The 16029-nt window shown below is 43.0% G+C and overlaps 1 protein-coding gene across 1 annotated transcript in view; it reads left to right on the top strand.

The window, feature by feature from the left end:
- HEPHL1 (hephaestin like 1) overlaps positions 1-7704 on the top strand; it is a 37617-nt gene extending 29913 nt beyond the window's left edge. The window contains exons 16-20 of the mRNA XM_054974466.1: positions 869-1091; positions 1724-1863; positions 2907-3066; positions 7225-7287; positions 7502-7704. Coding sequence (XP_054830441.1) covers positions 869-1091; positions 1724-1863; positions 2907-3066; positions 7225-7287; positions 7502-7704 — 789 coding nt within the window. The remainder of the gene's footprint in view (positions 1-868; positions 1092-1723; positions 1864-2906; positions 3067-7224; positions 7288-7501) is intronic.
- Positions 7705-16029: the final 8325 nt, after the last annotated feature.

Raw genomic sequence — 16029 nt, 5'->3', positions numbered from 1 at the left:
ATGGCTTTCCTGAACAGAGTGGGATGATGTTACACCAAGGACAGGATGAGCATGCAGTAGAGAAGGGGAAGACAGACACGGCATCTTCACCAACATTTCTCTTGCTGACTTCCCAAAGCCTGAGTTGAAGCATTTTTAGGGGGAAATCTGTTTCATATTCAAGGATGTTAGGGAGGCAACTGGGCCATCGTTTGAATTAGGGAGGGCACAAGTACTGATCTTCAAGTGGAGATCCTTGCACACCCAGGAGAAATCTGAGCGTATGTGGTTATCTGAACCAGAGTTCATGACTTAAAAATTCACTGTCCCTTCTTTGTTTTCCAGTTTGACTTTTCAGTTGAAGTTGCTGTCTATAAATAAGCATTCATCTTAGTCCTAAAAGAGATTAAAAAGGTCATTTTAGTGTGCAATGCCACAGTCAGGGGTCATTTCCTAGAAAAAAAGCTGGAGGAACTCATTAGCATAACTCATTAGCACAATTGATTTGCATATGCCACACCCCCTGACATCACCTATCCTGGCTGTTTTGGACCCACTCCTGGTCATTCAGGGCCGAAATTGGGCCCAAAATGGCAAAAAGGGGCTGAAAATGGCCGAAAAGGGGCCCAAAACGGTCAGGATCAGGCCACTGCTGAGTGGGGAGAGTGATCCACTACCTGTCAGTGGCCCAATCCGGGCCATCTCGGCCCCAATCCAGGCTGAAACAGGCCCAAAATGGCCGAGAGTCAGGTCACCTGTCATGTGACCTCTTTGGGGAACTGCCGGAACTGCGTACCTGCGCGTTCCCCCTCGAAATGAGCCCTGGCCACAGTAGAAAGTATATGTTTCCCTCTCTTTCCCAATATTTTTCTTTCTTTTTTTTCCCCAGGACACAAGCAGTGGTTTAATTGGGCCACTTATAATTTGCAGAAAGGGGTTTTTGAGTGCAAGCGGTTTAAGGACAGACATAGATCGTGAGTTTGCTCTTCTGTTCATGGTCTTTGATGAAAATGAGTCCTGGTATTTGAATGAAAATGTTGAAAAATATCTACACAAGAATCCGAAGGACTTAAATCACACTGATGAGTTTGTGGAAGGAAACAAGATGCATGGTATGTTGATCACTAGAGGGTGCAGGTTTATTTTTTAAAGCATTGCATTTAGCTTCCCATCACAAGAGAGTCACAATTATAGAGCAACTTTCACAAAGCAAAAAATGAATCTATGCATTCAGAATAATCACATCACAGCCCTCTTGGGACTGTAATACTTTTGTCTACGCAGGGGAGAAGGTGCATGTTTGAAAACTACCCGTATCTGAAAAAACAAAATCTGGACACTTAGTTAAACCTCAAAGGCCACTGCCTTAGTTAAACCACTGTCCTAGACCACTTCCACATAGAAATTTCCCCCCTGTGAACATCAAGAAACCCACACAGTAAAGGGAAGTGTCTCAATAACATCATGCCCAATTTGTACATGACTCATCTGGCTCCTATTTTTTTTCTCCTTTTCTCTGGAGAAAATAGTCCTCTGAAGCAAAAACTGCAAGACAGCTGTGGGTGGAGCCTCCATCTGGACACTCCCTCATAACCACACCAGAGAAGGGGGTGGAGCTTGGAAATAAACATGGGCACAAGAGAAGGCATGTCAAATAGTGCATTCTTTCTTTTAATCAGCAACGAAACCCTTCTGATAAGCTTGTTTATTCCCTGTTGAAAATCCCTCCCTGTAATTATTTCAGCAATCAACGGAAAGATCTATAACAACCTCCCTGGGTTAACAATGAAGGAAGGGGAAAACACAAACTGGTATCTAATTGGGATGGGGAATGAAATTGACCTTCATACTGTCCATTTCCACGGAGGGAGTTTCCTCTTCAAGGTTGGTATCATCAAAAACAATGCAATTATAAATTATCATTGCAACAGCACTGTAGGGTCTGCTGTTTCTCTTGACCTTGCCACCAGGAGTGTGTAGAAGGAAACAAGTGCAGCCAAAAACATTTGGGCTAGAGGAGACTGAATATCACACCTACCCCCGAGTGCCTTTGCAACTGGGCCATATTCTCATTGGTGATCAGGGACAAAGAGACAAGATCAACACGTGGTGCTGCCGGGCTTCTCAGAAGGGGAAGAAAACTTTCCTCTGGTCTTGTCACTGATCCCACGATGAACAAAACACTCACGCTAGTGCCTCTTACTGTTTCTGAAATCATTTTGTGAATTGTTTTGCTTATTCCAATTCTCCTTGGCTGCTGTTATTTATAAGGCAAGCTGTAGGTAGGTACTGCAGGTAGATGCAAGTTGCATGATGGTGAATAGTTTCTGAAGGAAGTGCCAGTTCTCAGAGGGATAGCAATATTTTTATTAATAAATGAGCATTTATATAGTGCTTTCCGGGGCTTTTTTTCTGGGAAAAGAGGTGGTGGAACTCAGTGGGTTGCCCTCGGAGAAAATGGTCACATGGCCAGTGGCCCCACCTCCTGATCTCCAGACAGAGGGGAGTTTAGATTGCCCTCCGCGCCGCTAAGCGGCGCAGGGGGCAATCTAAACTCCCCTCTGTCTGGAGATCAGGGGGCGGGGCCACTGACCATGTGACCATTTTCAAGCGGTGCCGGAACTCCGTTCCACCGTGTTTCTGCTGAAAAAAAGCCCTGGTGCTTTCAGTGTCCAAAGCAAGGGCCATTCCGCTTGGCTTGCTCCAGGGCCATTTTCATTTCCCTCTCTGCACCTGGGATGCCCTCTGAATAAATGGCCAGTGCTGTAATCTTTTGAGAGTGGAGAGGTTACAGAAACGTGTGGTCTTTTTCCCATCACAAAACTGCAGAGCCTTCTAAAATAGTGTGCAATTTTTGCTAACCTGGGGTATCTTTGAATTGTTAGTGGTAGAATCTGCCCTGATGATGCTCTTATCTCTCACTGCAGACAGATCACGATCACAGAGGAGATGTGTATGACCTTTTCCCAGGGACCTTTCAGACTGTTGAACTGGTTGCATTTAATCCTGGGACATGGCTTTTGCATTGCCATGTGCACGATCATATACACGCTGGGATGGAGACAACGTACACTATCATCAGCTCTGGTAACAATATTTGAAAAGTCTGCTCTAATAGATAGTAGGCTCATATATTGCATACTCTCTGCCCAGAGCCCCAATAAGCATGGCAGGCAGGCAGGCAGAGATGCAGATTTTTGCACAAAAAGATTAACAGACTGAGCGGGATTTTTAAAAAGCAACAAGACTGAAGGAGTGTTCACCTGCTCTCAGCACCATGGCAAAGCGTTTGAGAAATCAGAGACAGTGTGTTGAAAAGTGCTTGATTTGCTTAGTTAGCTACTGCTCACACAGTAACAGCCGTCATGCGGAAAGGCTTTAAAATGGCCCCCATGTGGTTATACAGCTGCACTCCTTCCTGGTATCATTCCTGGTTGTACAACAAATGCCACAGACTTTGGAGAACACAAGCAAGATTCTTATCCCATTATTTGTAGTGACACCTAACCATTCCATTATTTACTTACTTTCTTCATTAATAGTCCACCTTTCTCATTGAGACTCAAGGGAGACTACAAAAGAAGACTTTTCTTCTTTACTTTTTAAAATGTCTGTTGAAGGACGCACACCCCTTTCTCCACACATCTGCTCTGCTGTTCTTTGACATAAAAAGGCAGAGAGCAGTTTTCCTACAGCAAAACTGTTTTTTCCCCAAAAACATTACATCTGGGCATGAGGCTATTTTACCATCACTGAATCAGCACTGGGGTGACCCTAAAAGTGAAATCCAGTTGTGTTATCATCTATAGAAGCTGCTAAGATGGGGTACACTGGTGGGAGAATAGCTAGTGTGCCATGATTAATTTGTAAAATGCACTTGTGATTCTAAATTCCTCTTCCATAGAAGCTGCTCTGTTGCATCAGCATATAACTGAGAGTCTTTCTACACAAGATGCCTCGGCGTGTGTTTGTCAAGTGGAGGGAGATGCAATGTTAGCCAGGAAGCAAAGTTTAAAAGGCAGAGCTGGCGGAGATCGCTCCTCAGAGGGTTTGATAATTTCATCTTCGCCTCCCTGATGGCTCTGTCAATTTCACCTCTCCAGTTTAAAACTGTGTGGGATCACAACCAGAGGGCAGCGAGGAATGGAAATGGGCTGGAGCTTCCTCCCAGAGCTGGGCTTGGACCTGGAGAGGTTATAATGGGCTGAAGTTTCCCTTCTGGCATTTCCCAGCCCTTTCACACATCTCCAGTGTATAGCAAAGTCTTTGTCCTGCCACTGGCTCTGTCTTTTTAAACTATTCTTCCAAGCTACCATTGCATCTCCCAACACGTATTCTTCACATGTTAGCTGTTGCGTGTTGAGAGACTTTTAGCCTTCTGGCCTTTCCTCCTTCCAGCTTGGTTCTACTAGGCATAATAAAGCCTGGCCTCTGGATCAGATGTGCTTGGATCATTCAGTGTTCCTACTGCAAACATCTCAGCAGAATGATCTGTTTTCAGAGGAGATGGCCTACTGAGCCCATGCATGAGGCCTTTCTCTAAATTAGCTTCAGTCAGCAGGCCTACCCAGATCAGTGATTCACACAGGGGTGGGGGCTCCTTAGAGGACAGATAAGTCAGCCTTGGGGGCTAAATTAAGCAAAACCAAGATTTGTGATCAGATAATCTGTCTTTTCTGTTTTCTTTTAAAATCAGTACTGGTCTCTCCAAATAAGACTGGTACCGTGATGCTGGGGAAGGGAGGGCTCTTACCCCTTCCCCTGGCCTAATTTTGCCAGTGTGAATTTCACCTTTTACCCCCCGCCCCCAAATCATTAGTTGCTTCAATAAGGAAAACATATAAGTGGATTTCTTTTTTTTTAACCCAGCCTGGATAGATAGTAACCCGGCCTGGATAGATAGCAACTGATTTATATGAGGAGGAAAAGAGTTTATATCGGGGACAGAAATGAACCAACTGCCACAGAACTGCAATTCCAATCCAAATCCCCCCTCCCCTCACAATTCCTTTAAATACCAAATCAAAAAGATGGGAGATCCAGTCCTGGAACTTTTAACCATCTCAGCTAGTTAGGCCTTTACTCTAAAAATAACGGTTTTAGGATAAACAAGTGAAAAAGAGTGCCTCTGATTGTTATTCAAATAATGTATGTGCCTCAGGTTAATATGAGAAGTTTGGTAAACAATGATATAAACCTTTGTGCATGTAAGCTGGTGTACCATTATGCATAATGCATATACCATAATGCACAAAAATAACACCTGTTACGAGAGCTGCCAACAATTTTCAGTGCTCCTTGCACTTGAACTGTCAACTTTACCGCCTTTTTAGAAGGGTGTAACAAATGTGCAAATTACCCAGGAGAAAAAGGGTTTGTAATTAGGTCATTTGAGCATGATGGAGAATATGCACTCCTGTTTCTATGCCTGCCTCATCTCTTTGTGGCCATTGTCCAAAAAAAGCTCTTTAGCAAAACAGAACATGAGTTGGCTTCCTGAAGTCAATTAGCACTTTGCTCAGTAAAGTTACTTGCAACCTCAGAGTTAGTCAGAACTTCTGATAAGCTTCAGTGGAATCAAAATTGTTTTCTCTTTCCAAAAGGAGAGGCCTGTGAGGTCTTAACCCGACTGCAACACAGCCTGGCTTCTGTTAGGAATTCTGCAAATACTCTTACAGTGTATTGTCGAAGGCTTTCACGGCCGGAGAACGATGGTTGTTGTGGGTTTTCCGGGCTGTATTGCCGTGGTCTTGGCATTGTAGTTCCTGACGTTTCGCCAGCAGCTGTGGCTGTGGCTGGCATCTTCAGAGGTGTAGCACCAAAAGACAGAGATCTCTCAGTGTCACAGTGTGGAAAAGATGTAGGTCATTTGTCATTTGTATCTACTCAGGAGGGGTGGGGTTGAGCTGAGTCATCCTGTAAGAGTTGGGAAACTCTTACAGGATGACTCAGCTCAACCCCACCCCTCCTGAGTAGATACAATTGACCTACATCTTTTCCACACTGTGACACTGAGAGATCTCTGTCTTTTGGTGCTACACCTCTGAAGATGCCAGCCACAGCTGCTGGCGAAACGTCAGGAACTACAATGCCAATGCCAAGACCACGGCAATACAGCCCGGAAAACCCACAACAATCATCACTTTTACAGCGCTTTACGCTTTACGCTCCCGATAAAAATACTAAAGAGTCCAGTAGCACCAGTAGCACCTTTAAGACTAACCAACTTTACTGTAGCATAAGCTTTTGAGAATGACAGTTCTCTTCTTCAGTTCTCTTCTTCAGATGCCTCTGAAGAATAACAATCAGATGCCTTCAGATGCCTCTGAAGAAGAGAACTGTGATTCTCGAAAGCTTATGCTACAGTAAAGTTGGTTAGTCTTAAAGGTGCTACTGGACTCTTTTCAATTTTGCTACTACAGACTAACACGGCTAACTCCTCTGGATAAAAATACTGTAATGTGAGAGAATATTCTTGAGGCGATTGCTTTCTTAGGTTGACTCGGTCACTCTTCCTTCCGCTAATAATTAAGGCCAAATGGATTAAAAGTAACATGTAGCCCAAATGTTATAGAGTTATTATTGTGAAATTGCGTTATCCTTAAATGAAAATTCTGATTTCTAAAATTCATGGCTATGTAGATCACGGGAATTCAGGTGAATGGGGTGGGTCTGCCCTAATTCGACCATCCACTTTTTAAAGTAGTAAAGTAGTAAAGAGTCCAGTAGCACCTTTAAGACTAACCAACATATTTGTAGCATAAACTTCCGAGAACCACTTTAGCAAAAAAGAACATGGGTTTTGCATCTGACAAAGAGAGCTGTGTTTCTTGAAAGTTTACACTACAAATAAGTTGGTTAGTCTTAAAGGTGCTACTAGACTCTTTACTATTTTGCAACTACAGACTAACACGGCTAACTCCTCTGGATCTATGACCATTTTTTAAAGACAACTCATTGCTAACTTGCATAGTTATACGTGCAAATTCCTGCACAATGTGTGCACCCATAATTTAGATTTTTCTTCGGTGTGGGGTAGGGCTTTTGTTCCTAGCTCTGAAATTAAACAAAGAATAATGAAACTAAATTGTTTTAAATCAAGAGAGAGACAGAGAGAGTTTGAATTTAAAGCTACCCTTGAACAAGAATGTTCTTCACAGAATTATACTGACCTAATGAACATATCTGGTTAAATGTGCTTAATTTTTTCTGAGTATTAATAATTTTTGCTTCCTCTTTTCACAGATCATGTAGACACAACCACAGTATATGATACATTCACTGTTAGTGGCAGGACTTCAGCAAAAGGTATGACTTTGGGCTTTTACATGTGGGCAAATCCCGTTAAAAAGAGTCGCTGCCAATCATAGCTCATAGCATAGTTCCAAACATGTTTGCAAATGCAAGATTCTTCTCATTTGTTCACTACTTTTTCAAGTCTCAAAAAACTTGCAATGCATGAAATGGCTCACTATGATTCTGTTTTTTCTGAATTCTCACGCGAGTGTCTCTTGTTCAACAGGTAATGGTAGAGGAAGAGTAGATTTTTTGGGGGAAACTCTGAACATACAAGAAGCAAGCTTCGTCCTCAAAGCTCTTTTTTCCACCGGACTTGTTCTTCTGGCTACCCTCCTAATCCTTATATTCTTTATTGCTTGCCAGAAAAAAAAGACCCCATATAGAGCCATTGAACACAGATGCCATCTCCCAATGGAATCTTTCTAATCAGGTGTCTGACTATATCGAGGACTTCACATAATGTGTCAGTTTCATTGCTTGTGCACTTTGCAGTGAGCCAAGAATGACACATTTACAGATAGAAAGACTAAAACTGCTGCCTTTAATGAGATCCCTCCAAGAATTACTGCTGAGATAAAACCAGACATGCCAGCTTAACTGAGCCAGATTTAGGGAGATCTGTCCATGGTAATCCATTTTACACTAAGGTGTAGATTGACTGGAGTAAAAGGAATCTGAACCAAGCCTTGTGTGGCTCCTGATTCAATTCCAAGAACATATTCTCCATGCAATTTTACAACAACTGGAAGTTACTGGCTTAAGTAAAACCCCAAAGACCTTTAATTTTGTTACCACAATAATAATCCCAAATCAGACTTTTTATTCAAGAAAATCTATCTGCAAATGGCCGAACATGTCAATTTTAGGGCTTGGTGGGAAGTTCTCCTATTTGTAAGTGCTGTATAAAAAATCTCTTTGGACACTTGCTGTACACAACATCACCAACCTAAAGAAGTAGGGGAAACCTGTAATAACTTGGCTCTTGCCAGATCCGCTAATAGTATCCCCAGTGAAAAGGCCTAAGCCATCAGCTATGTTCTTGGAAGTGCAATTACAATGTAAGAATAATATAATGGGGCCGTGGCTTGTTGTCCAAAAGCAGGTGGAACTAAAAAGATGGTGACAGATGTCAAATGCACGTTTGCTTTGCCTCCAATTCAAATGGCCTAGGGATGATGGGAATTTGCTACATCTTACCAATCAAAACAAACACTACAGGATTAAAGTCAGAGATGGCAACTGAGGACAGAGAAAACACACACACCCCATCCTACAGGGTGCTGAATCTAATAGCCTGAGTGGAGATCAGGTTTCTCCCTCTCCTCAATTGCAGCAGCTTTTAGGCTCAAAAGATAACACGTGACACGAGAACTGTGTGATTAGAATCACTCAGGGTTTTTTGTTATTGATGATGATGATGTTTTCAATTAGCAGCCCCAGGCTACCTCAAAGATCAGGGCTGAGTTTTCTCTACTTTTTCCTCCCATGCCTGTTCCATAATTTAAAAAGCCCATCTGAAGTACCAGTGAGCTTCACAGGAATAAACAGATAGGTACAGACTCACCCCTATTTTCCAAGGCAGCAGATACAAATTGGCTTTAACAAAAAACCAGTAAATTCTCATCACTTGTAGTGTGGGCCTTGTTTACACCCATACAGCTGACTGGCTGCCGACCGTAGCTAATTTCTACACACAGTCATTATGAGTTTTTCTCAGGTTATAAATATGGAGTTCTGTATAAACATATCTAAATCAGGTCCTGTAAGAATGCTTGTTTTGCCTCGAAGGCTTGATTCTCACATGGAGGAGAATTGGGGGGGGGGGCAATATCCTACAGTTGGCTTGTGCCATGGTCAAGAGTGCAGGTGGAAAATTTCCTTCTTGAATGCTCTCCTATGCTTTAAAACTTCTTGCAAATAGAAAATCGGTACAGGGAGAAGTAGAACCTTTCTCCCTGCAATTCTGCTTGCCTAATTGCGGAGAGTTTTATTCCCCACTAAATCAAGAAAGAACACTTACAAGGTGAAATCTGCCACCTGCACTCTGAAATGGTATAGTCCATTTTACTGTCTCAGGTTTCTTCCACCTCACCCTCCTGCATGTGTGAACCGAGTCATATTTATTTAAGTGAAAGTGTGAAGGAAAGAGGTGTTGGGTTGAGTCTAAGACTCGGACCAGGCAGGGAGGGGTCCTTGTTTGTTCATAACTGCGCCTTAAGCATGAGGAGATAAGGTGGGATAGAAATGTTTTATATTAATAAATAACTCACTAGGCAGCCTTGGGAAAGGCACCCTCTCACACTGCAGTCCTAAGAAGAGCTCAATGGAGCTTACTCCCTAGTAAGTGTATTAAGGTTGGAGCTTTCTCAGATCAATCTGAAGATAAAATGGGATTACATGATGGGTACGCGGAGTTTTTTAAAAGGAGGGAGAGGATAAAAATGTCACCCCTGAAATGAAGGAATTGTATGCCAGTTTAAGGGGTGGGGGCTTTACATTTTCTCAACTGAATTACTAGTCATCCAGTTTTCTCTCATTTGATCATTACAATGTCTTCCTGTTTCCATAAGGGGGCAGCCATGTTAATCTGTTTTGGCGAAAAAAAACAGGAGGACTCGAGCCTTCCAAGTCCTACACACTGGAATCAAACCTCATTCATTTCTCAAGTGGCCCTGGATTCCTGTGCATTCTTGATTTCAGTAGGTGAAAGTGTAGGAGTGGTAGAATCAGGCCATCAACAGTAATGATAGGGCTAGACACAGACAGGGTTTTTTGGAGCAGAGTTGTTGTCTGTAATGAATGTGCCAATATGAGAATCTCCTCTGACAAACAAGTTCTAAGAACATAAACAGTTTCTCCAGCATCCTGTTACTACAGTGATGTCACTGGTAGTTCTCCCCAGCAGCTGGCATTCAGAGGGACGCTGCCTCTGAACATGGAGGATCCAGTTGGCCATCATGTTGGCTCATAGCCATCGACTGACTAATCCTCCTTTTAAAGCCACGAAGTTCACAACTAGAGATGGGCACGATCGGACTCACAATGTGAAAAAAACCCCGATAATGGCGTTTGCACCATTGGGACTCAGCTAATCAGTTCCGTCCACGGTGACCGATCCAGCGTTCGGGGAGGGGGCTTGATGGGGGGGGGCATCATGATCTAATCGGAGAGCCAGACACTCAGGTGCCAATAATCTATTCCCCTAGCAACGGAGCCAGGGGAATGCCTGAGCTGTGTTTGCCCTCCTTCTGTCACTCTGGAAAACCGAATGGAAGCCCAGCTTTCCTTGATTAGCAGGCTTCCTTCCAACCACGGAGAAGCAACCCAGGGGAGGGATGCCCCTTGTCCTGGGGAAAGGCAAAAGGCAGCGCGGGTGGCTGGGAGGCCACCTGCGCCATTCGCCTTTCCCCAGGACAAGGGGCACGCGGGCAAGCCAGCCGCCCCTTGTCTTGCGGGGCAGGTGATTGGCGCGGGCAGCCTCCGAGCCACTCGCGCTGCTGCCAGCTCCGCAGCGCACCAGGACAGCTGGTTTGCTGCATGGGCAGGGGGGGGGGAGACCCAGGAGCGCGCGCGCGCGCAAGAGCCTGACTACAGTTGCCCTGGGTGCTGGCAACTGTAGATCCGGCCCTGGTGTGAATGTCCCCTCCCTGAGGGGAGGTGGCTCATTGCTGGGTTAAAAACTCCCCCCCTGCTCTAAGTGTGTGTATGTGTGTGAACGTCCCCTCCCTCCGAGGGGAGGCGGCTCATTGCCACCTCCCCATGCCCGCCGGGCCTGGCAGCCACTGCTGAAAACAGCAGAACACCTCCCGCTTTGGCCTTCCCGATTCCCGATTCCCAATCAGAAACGGGACTTGATCGGTTAGAATCGGTGACCTGGGTTCGGCGGTAGCCTGGATCCACGAACGGCTTGATCGGTATTTTTTCTTGGATCGTGCCCACCTCTATTCACAACTATCCCTTCATGCTGTGAAACTGAATTCCATAAGTCAATTATGTGTTTTGGGAACTACTTCCTTTGGTCTGTCCTGAAGCTACAGCCCATCAACGTCAAGTCACTCAAGAATATTAGTCCTATGATAGAGGGAGGGGAAATTTCTTCATATGATAAATCATTTTATAAACCTCTACCTTGTCCTCTCTCCTATCTTTTTTCTAAATTGAGAGGACCCAAACAATTTAGCTTTTTCCTTGCAATTAATGTGTACCAGACCCTGATTATTTTGATTGCCTTTTCTGCGCGTTTGCAATAGCCGTTTGGTAGTGGCTTTTAAACAGTTTGAAAAAAGACTTAAAAAAAAGACTCAATATGATAGAGGCGTTCTAACCCATGGGTCAGAACGCCTCTATCATATTACTCTTTGAGTCTCTCTAGTACATTCAAAATCTCAAGGGGCTATTTTAGCTGTAGGGGTCTGCATGCTTTAGTAGGAGAAAAGCTGTTCTATCTCGTTTCATGCTGGGAAAAGCCTTTGAGAGGATCCATTTTCAATCAGAAGAGCCTTTTAAAAAATTGCGTGAAGTACTTTATCCAAATTTGTACCTTTGTCCCATTTTTGCAAGCTTGTTACAAATTGTGAAAATACTGTTAAAAAGGAATACTATAGGCAACTATTGTTTCATTTCCCTTTGTACAAAAATGATTAATATGTAGCAGACCAAAATGGGCGACATTATTTTAAGATTGGAGAAATGCAGAGGATTTGTATATTCTGTCTAAATTTAAGCACCTTTTAAGCCTTACTGATTAGAATGAAAGAGTGAAATACACTGGGACTTTAAGGCTCCAGTCCTAAACACATTTACTTCAGAGTAAGCCCCACTGAACTCAGTGGGCTTGGCTTTTGATTACACATGCTGAAGACTGCAGTGCAAGGGGCTTAAATTTAGCTGCATCGCCACCCATCATTTTCTCACCTACTGTATGGCAATATTGAACCCAAAAGGATAAACTTCAGCTGGCAAGCTTTCTAGTTACACAAAATTGTCAGATAGAATGGAGAGAGATCGAATTCACAGGTATAAACGGAGCAGGATTATTTTCTAATACTTTCCCTTGTAGAACCCACCTGCCTAACTATACAACATTTAGCACATTAGTCAAATATAGCATAGCAATAAATCACAAGGGATTAGAGAGTAGCATGTTTTCACCAAGCTACACACAGCACCATGAAAATACAGACATCACGTTTTTGTATGTTTTGGATTCCAGCCAGTTGGGCTTGCGTTTCCATTCTACTTGATTAAGAGCTCTGTGTAACAAAAAACGTAGCATACTTTTTCTACTGATAGGTTGGCTCAGAGCTGGAATGAAAACAGTAATTGTTTTGTACTCATAAACACTTATTTAATCATAAAAGTCACACCAATATGGAAACCACAAACATTAAGCACAGGTTTCTTTACTTGTATTAACCACTAGGTCGGTATCAAATTAAGTGTGCGTGTACACAAAATGCTTGTATGCTGTAAGTACTGTTTGTAACCACTAAATAAAGCTGAATTGTTGAAGCATTTCTTGGCTTTACATGGTTACATAATCAGAATAATAAAAGCAAAAAATGCAGAAATAAAATTGACCCCCCCCCTCCCTCTGTTGTTTTTTTAAATGTGTTTTTCAAAACAATTTTTACAAATGATTAAAATGGGGGGGGCATGTCAATCATTGAACAGTTTTTGACAATCATGGATCAACTTTGACTTCTGTGGGAAATAATTAGAATTTTTTTCAAAAGGCTACAGAGAGCCAGTTTGGTGTAGTGGTTATGAGTGCAGGACTCTAATCCGGAGAACTGGGTTTCATTCCCCACTCCTCCACTTGAAGCCAGCTGGGTGACCTTGGGCTAGTCACAGCTCTTAGCTTTCTCAGCCCCACCCACCTCACCATAGGTGTAAACTACGGGGGGGCTGAGGGGCTCGAGCCCCCCCGGATTTGGCTGAGGGGCTGAGCCCCCTCCCGGGCAGCCAGTGAACTACATGGGGGCTAAGGGAGTCAAGCCCCCTCAGATCTCACATGAGGGTTTCAGTTACAATAGTCGATGAAGCACAGGATGGTCCCCCCCCTTCCTGTTATATCATATTATAATTTCTGTGATTCTTTGGGGCTTTGTTGCTGTTTTTTGCTTGTATGTATTAGTGTGTTTATTAAGAATTTATCATTTTTAAAGGTATTTCAGTTTGTTTAAACAATTTACAAATAAATGTCACAGAAGAATTAAGAGACTCTGATAGAAGATATTTGATTTTGAAAATCAGACTCCTGGAAGGCAAGATTTACACACTAGCAACAATATATGCACCAAACAATGCAAGAGAAAGTTTTTATGAAAATGTTTTCCAATCCATTTTCAATTTTCAAGAAGATAATGATCTTCAGAGACATGAATGGGGTAATGGATCTAAGAAAAAGATAGGGGGGGGGGGAAGAAGGCAAACTTCCTCAAAATGTGCTCTCTCCCCTCCTATCAAGAAACTTTTTTTTGAAGTAATATCTTAAATAGCATATGATGGCTTCAGTGGGTTAAATGTCTAAAAGATTTTTGATCCTACAAAGGGAACACAAATCTGCAAACTATCAACCAAGCTTGTGTCTCTTTTACATTGTGGGCAACTGAAGCGGTTTACATAAATAAAAGAAAGGACCAGAGAGCCTGTGAGATTTTGACAGCCATAAATCCAGAGAGCATTTACCTCTTCACTTCTCCCCATCTTCTCCAAAATGTGTTTAATTATACGGAAATGTTACAATTGGAAGATGCTTGTAGAATCAAAAATCTGAATATTGGAGACTATACTTTCTTTTCTGACAGACACCAAACACATTCAAAAAGAGTCCAGTAGCACCTTTAAGACTAACCAACTTTATTGTAGCATAAGCTTTCGAGAATCACAGTTCTCTTCGTCAGATGCATGGAGGGCAAGAAGAAACTGGTCAGATATATAGGTGGAGAGGGGAGGGAGGAGCCCCCCTCCACAGCCTGCCAGCTGATAGTTTAAAGGGACCTGCAGTTTGCAAGGCAAGAAAGGGCCCTTTAAACTGTTAAAGGCCCCTTTCCCTGCCACTGTTAAGGCCAGAATGGGGCATTTAATGCCCAACGAACCACGAACTGGTTCGTAACTGGTCCAGTTCCGTGGTTCGTGGTTCGTGAAACTCACGAATCACAAACCTGCTGGTACATTGGGGGTTTTTGTTCCATGTTCATGACTACTCATGAGGACTTCCTCCTCAGAACAGATCTGTAGGTAGGAATTTCTCTTCACTTTCCTATCAAAGAATGGAGTTTCTATAATAAAGAACTCTGACTTCTTTTTTAAAACTAAAATTTTTCTAAAACTGCTTCCCTTTTAAAATTTATACACTCACACTAGCCAGCACGCTCCAGCCACCCATCATCATGTTTTCTCTGCAGTCAATGCTACTCTGTTAAGGACCAGTTTCTATTCCTTTTAACAGGCACAAAAGTGAGTATTTTACTTTCCAGTAACCTTATCATTACATTGTATTTTGGAAATGGAACACTGGGAAAGGGTAGGCCTTATGTTTCCTTGTTGAAATTGCTTTGTTTGTGGTGTTTTTTTTACTGGGTGTGGGAGAACAGTTAGTTTTTTTCATAGAATGTATGTGGGGGGGGGCTGCTTCAGCCACTCCTAAACTCCTCTTTCAATTTCCATTCCATGTTTAAATGGAGAGGTGGTATCTATTGCAGAAAAGGACAATTCCTAAAAAATGAGTGCTGTCTCTCTGAAGAAATGAGAAGCCCTATCTGCATGAACAAGATTGGAAGGGGGGGGTGCACATCAGAGGCCTTTTCAAAATTTCCTTTTCCCCTGTATCCAGGCTATGATTTGGTTAACAATGTCTTTTAAGGTGGAGTTTAAGCAGTGTGCTAAGAAAGCAAGGTTTATAAAATCCTAGGTAGTATAACTATGAGTTTTCTTTGGGGTCATCATGACTAGTACTGTTCTGAATTGCCTTAAAATGTGCTTGTACTCACTTATAAGATATGAGTTTGAAGTGAGAAGATGGGAGTTTGCTACTACTTTGCACTCTGTACACTGCTCAGAAATCGAGTGCACGGCAACTGTTTTGTATTCTGCTCTGGTTCAGACTTCATGCATTTACCAAATTAAGGCATCTGCAATGCCATAACTTAGAAAATTTCAGTGCTAAGTCACCCTTATGAATAAGGCAGAATCAAGACTCCTGTAAATGAAAACTTTAAAAATGTTCCCTTACAGGTTTTTCTGTGTTGCCTTTCTTAGTGTAAAATGTGTGACCATTAGTTTGTCCTATACACATGGTATGTATAATTGTAGATCATAAAGTGACTATCCTAAAAGTGAATTTCAAAAACAGGACACAGCAAGAGATCGCTGAGATAGCACTATAACCACTGACCAACTCCCACATTTTCCTAGGTTTGGCCCAGCTCACGGGCATTGTTAGGGGGGGGTCCTCATGGGTGCCTGGGTCCCCCTAAATTTGTGCAGAGCCCCTCCCTAAATCTCCCATGGCCCTGCCTCCATAGATGGTGGCAATGGAAGCCCCTCCCTGTGATGTCATTGGCTCCTCCCTGTGATGTCACTGGCATAGCAATACCTCTGGCCCAGCCCCAGCCCCCCCCCCGGGAAATTGGAAAGTCTACGCCCCTGCACCTCACAGGGTGTTTTGTTGTGGGGATGATAACATACTTTATAAACCGCTCTGAGTGGGTGTTAAGTCATCCTGAAGGGCAGTATATAAATCAAATG

The sequence above is a fragment of the Eublepharis macularius genome, chromosome 3 (assembly GCF_028583425.1).
Source record: "Eublepharis macularius isolate TG4126 chromosome 3, MPM_Emac_v1.0, whole genome shotgun sequence".
In the NCBI taxonomy this organism is placed as follows: Eukaryota; Metazoa; Chordata; class Lepidosauria; order Squamata; family Eublepharidae; genus Eublepharis; species Eublepharis macularius.
This window is presented reverse-complemented; position numbering and strand designations above follow the sequence as displayed.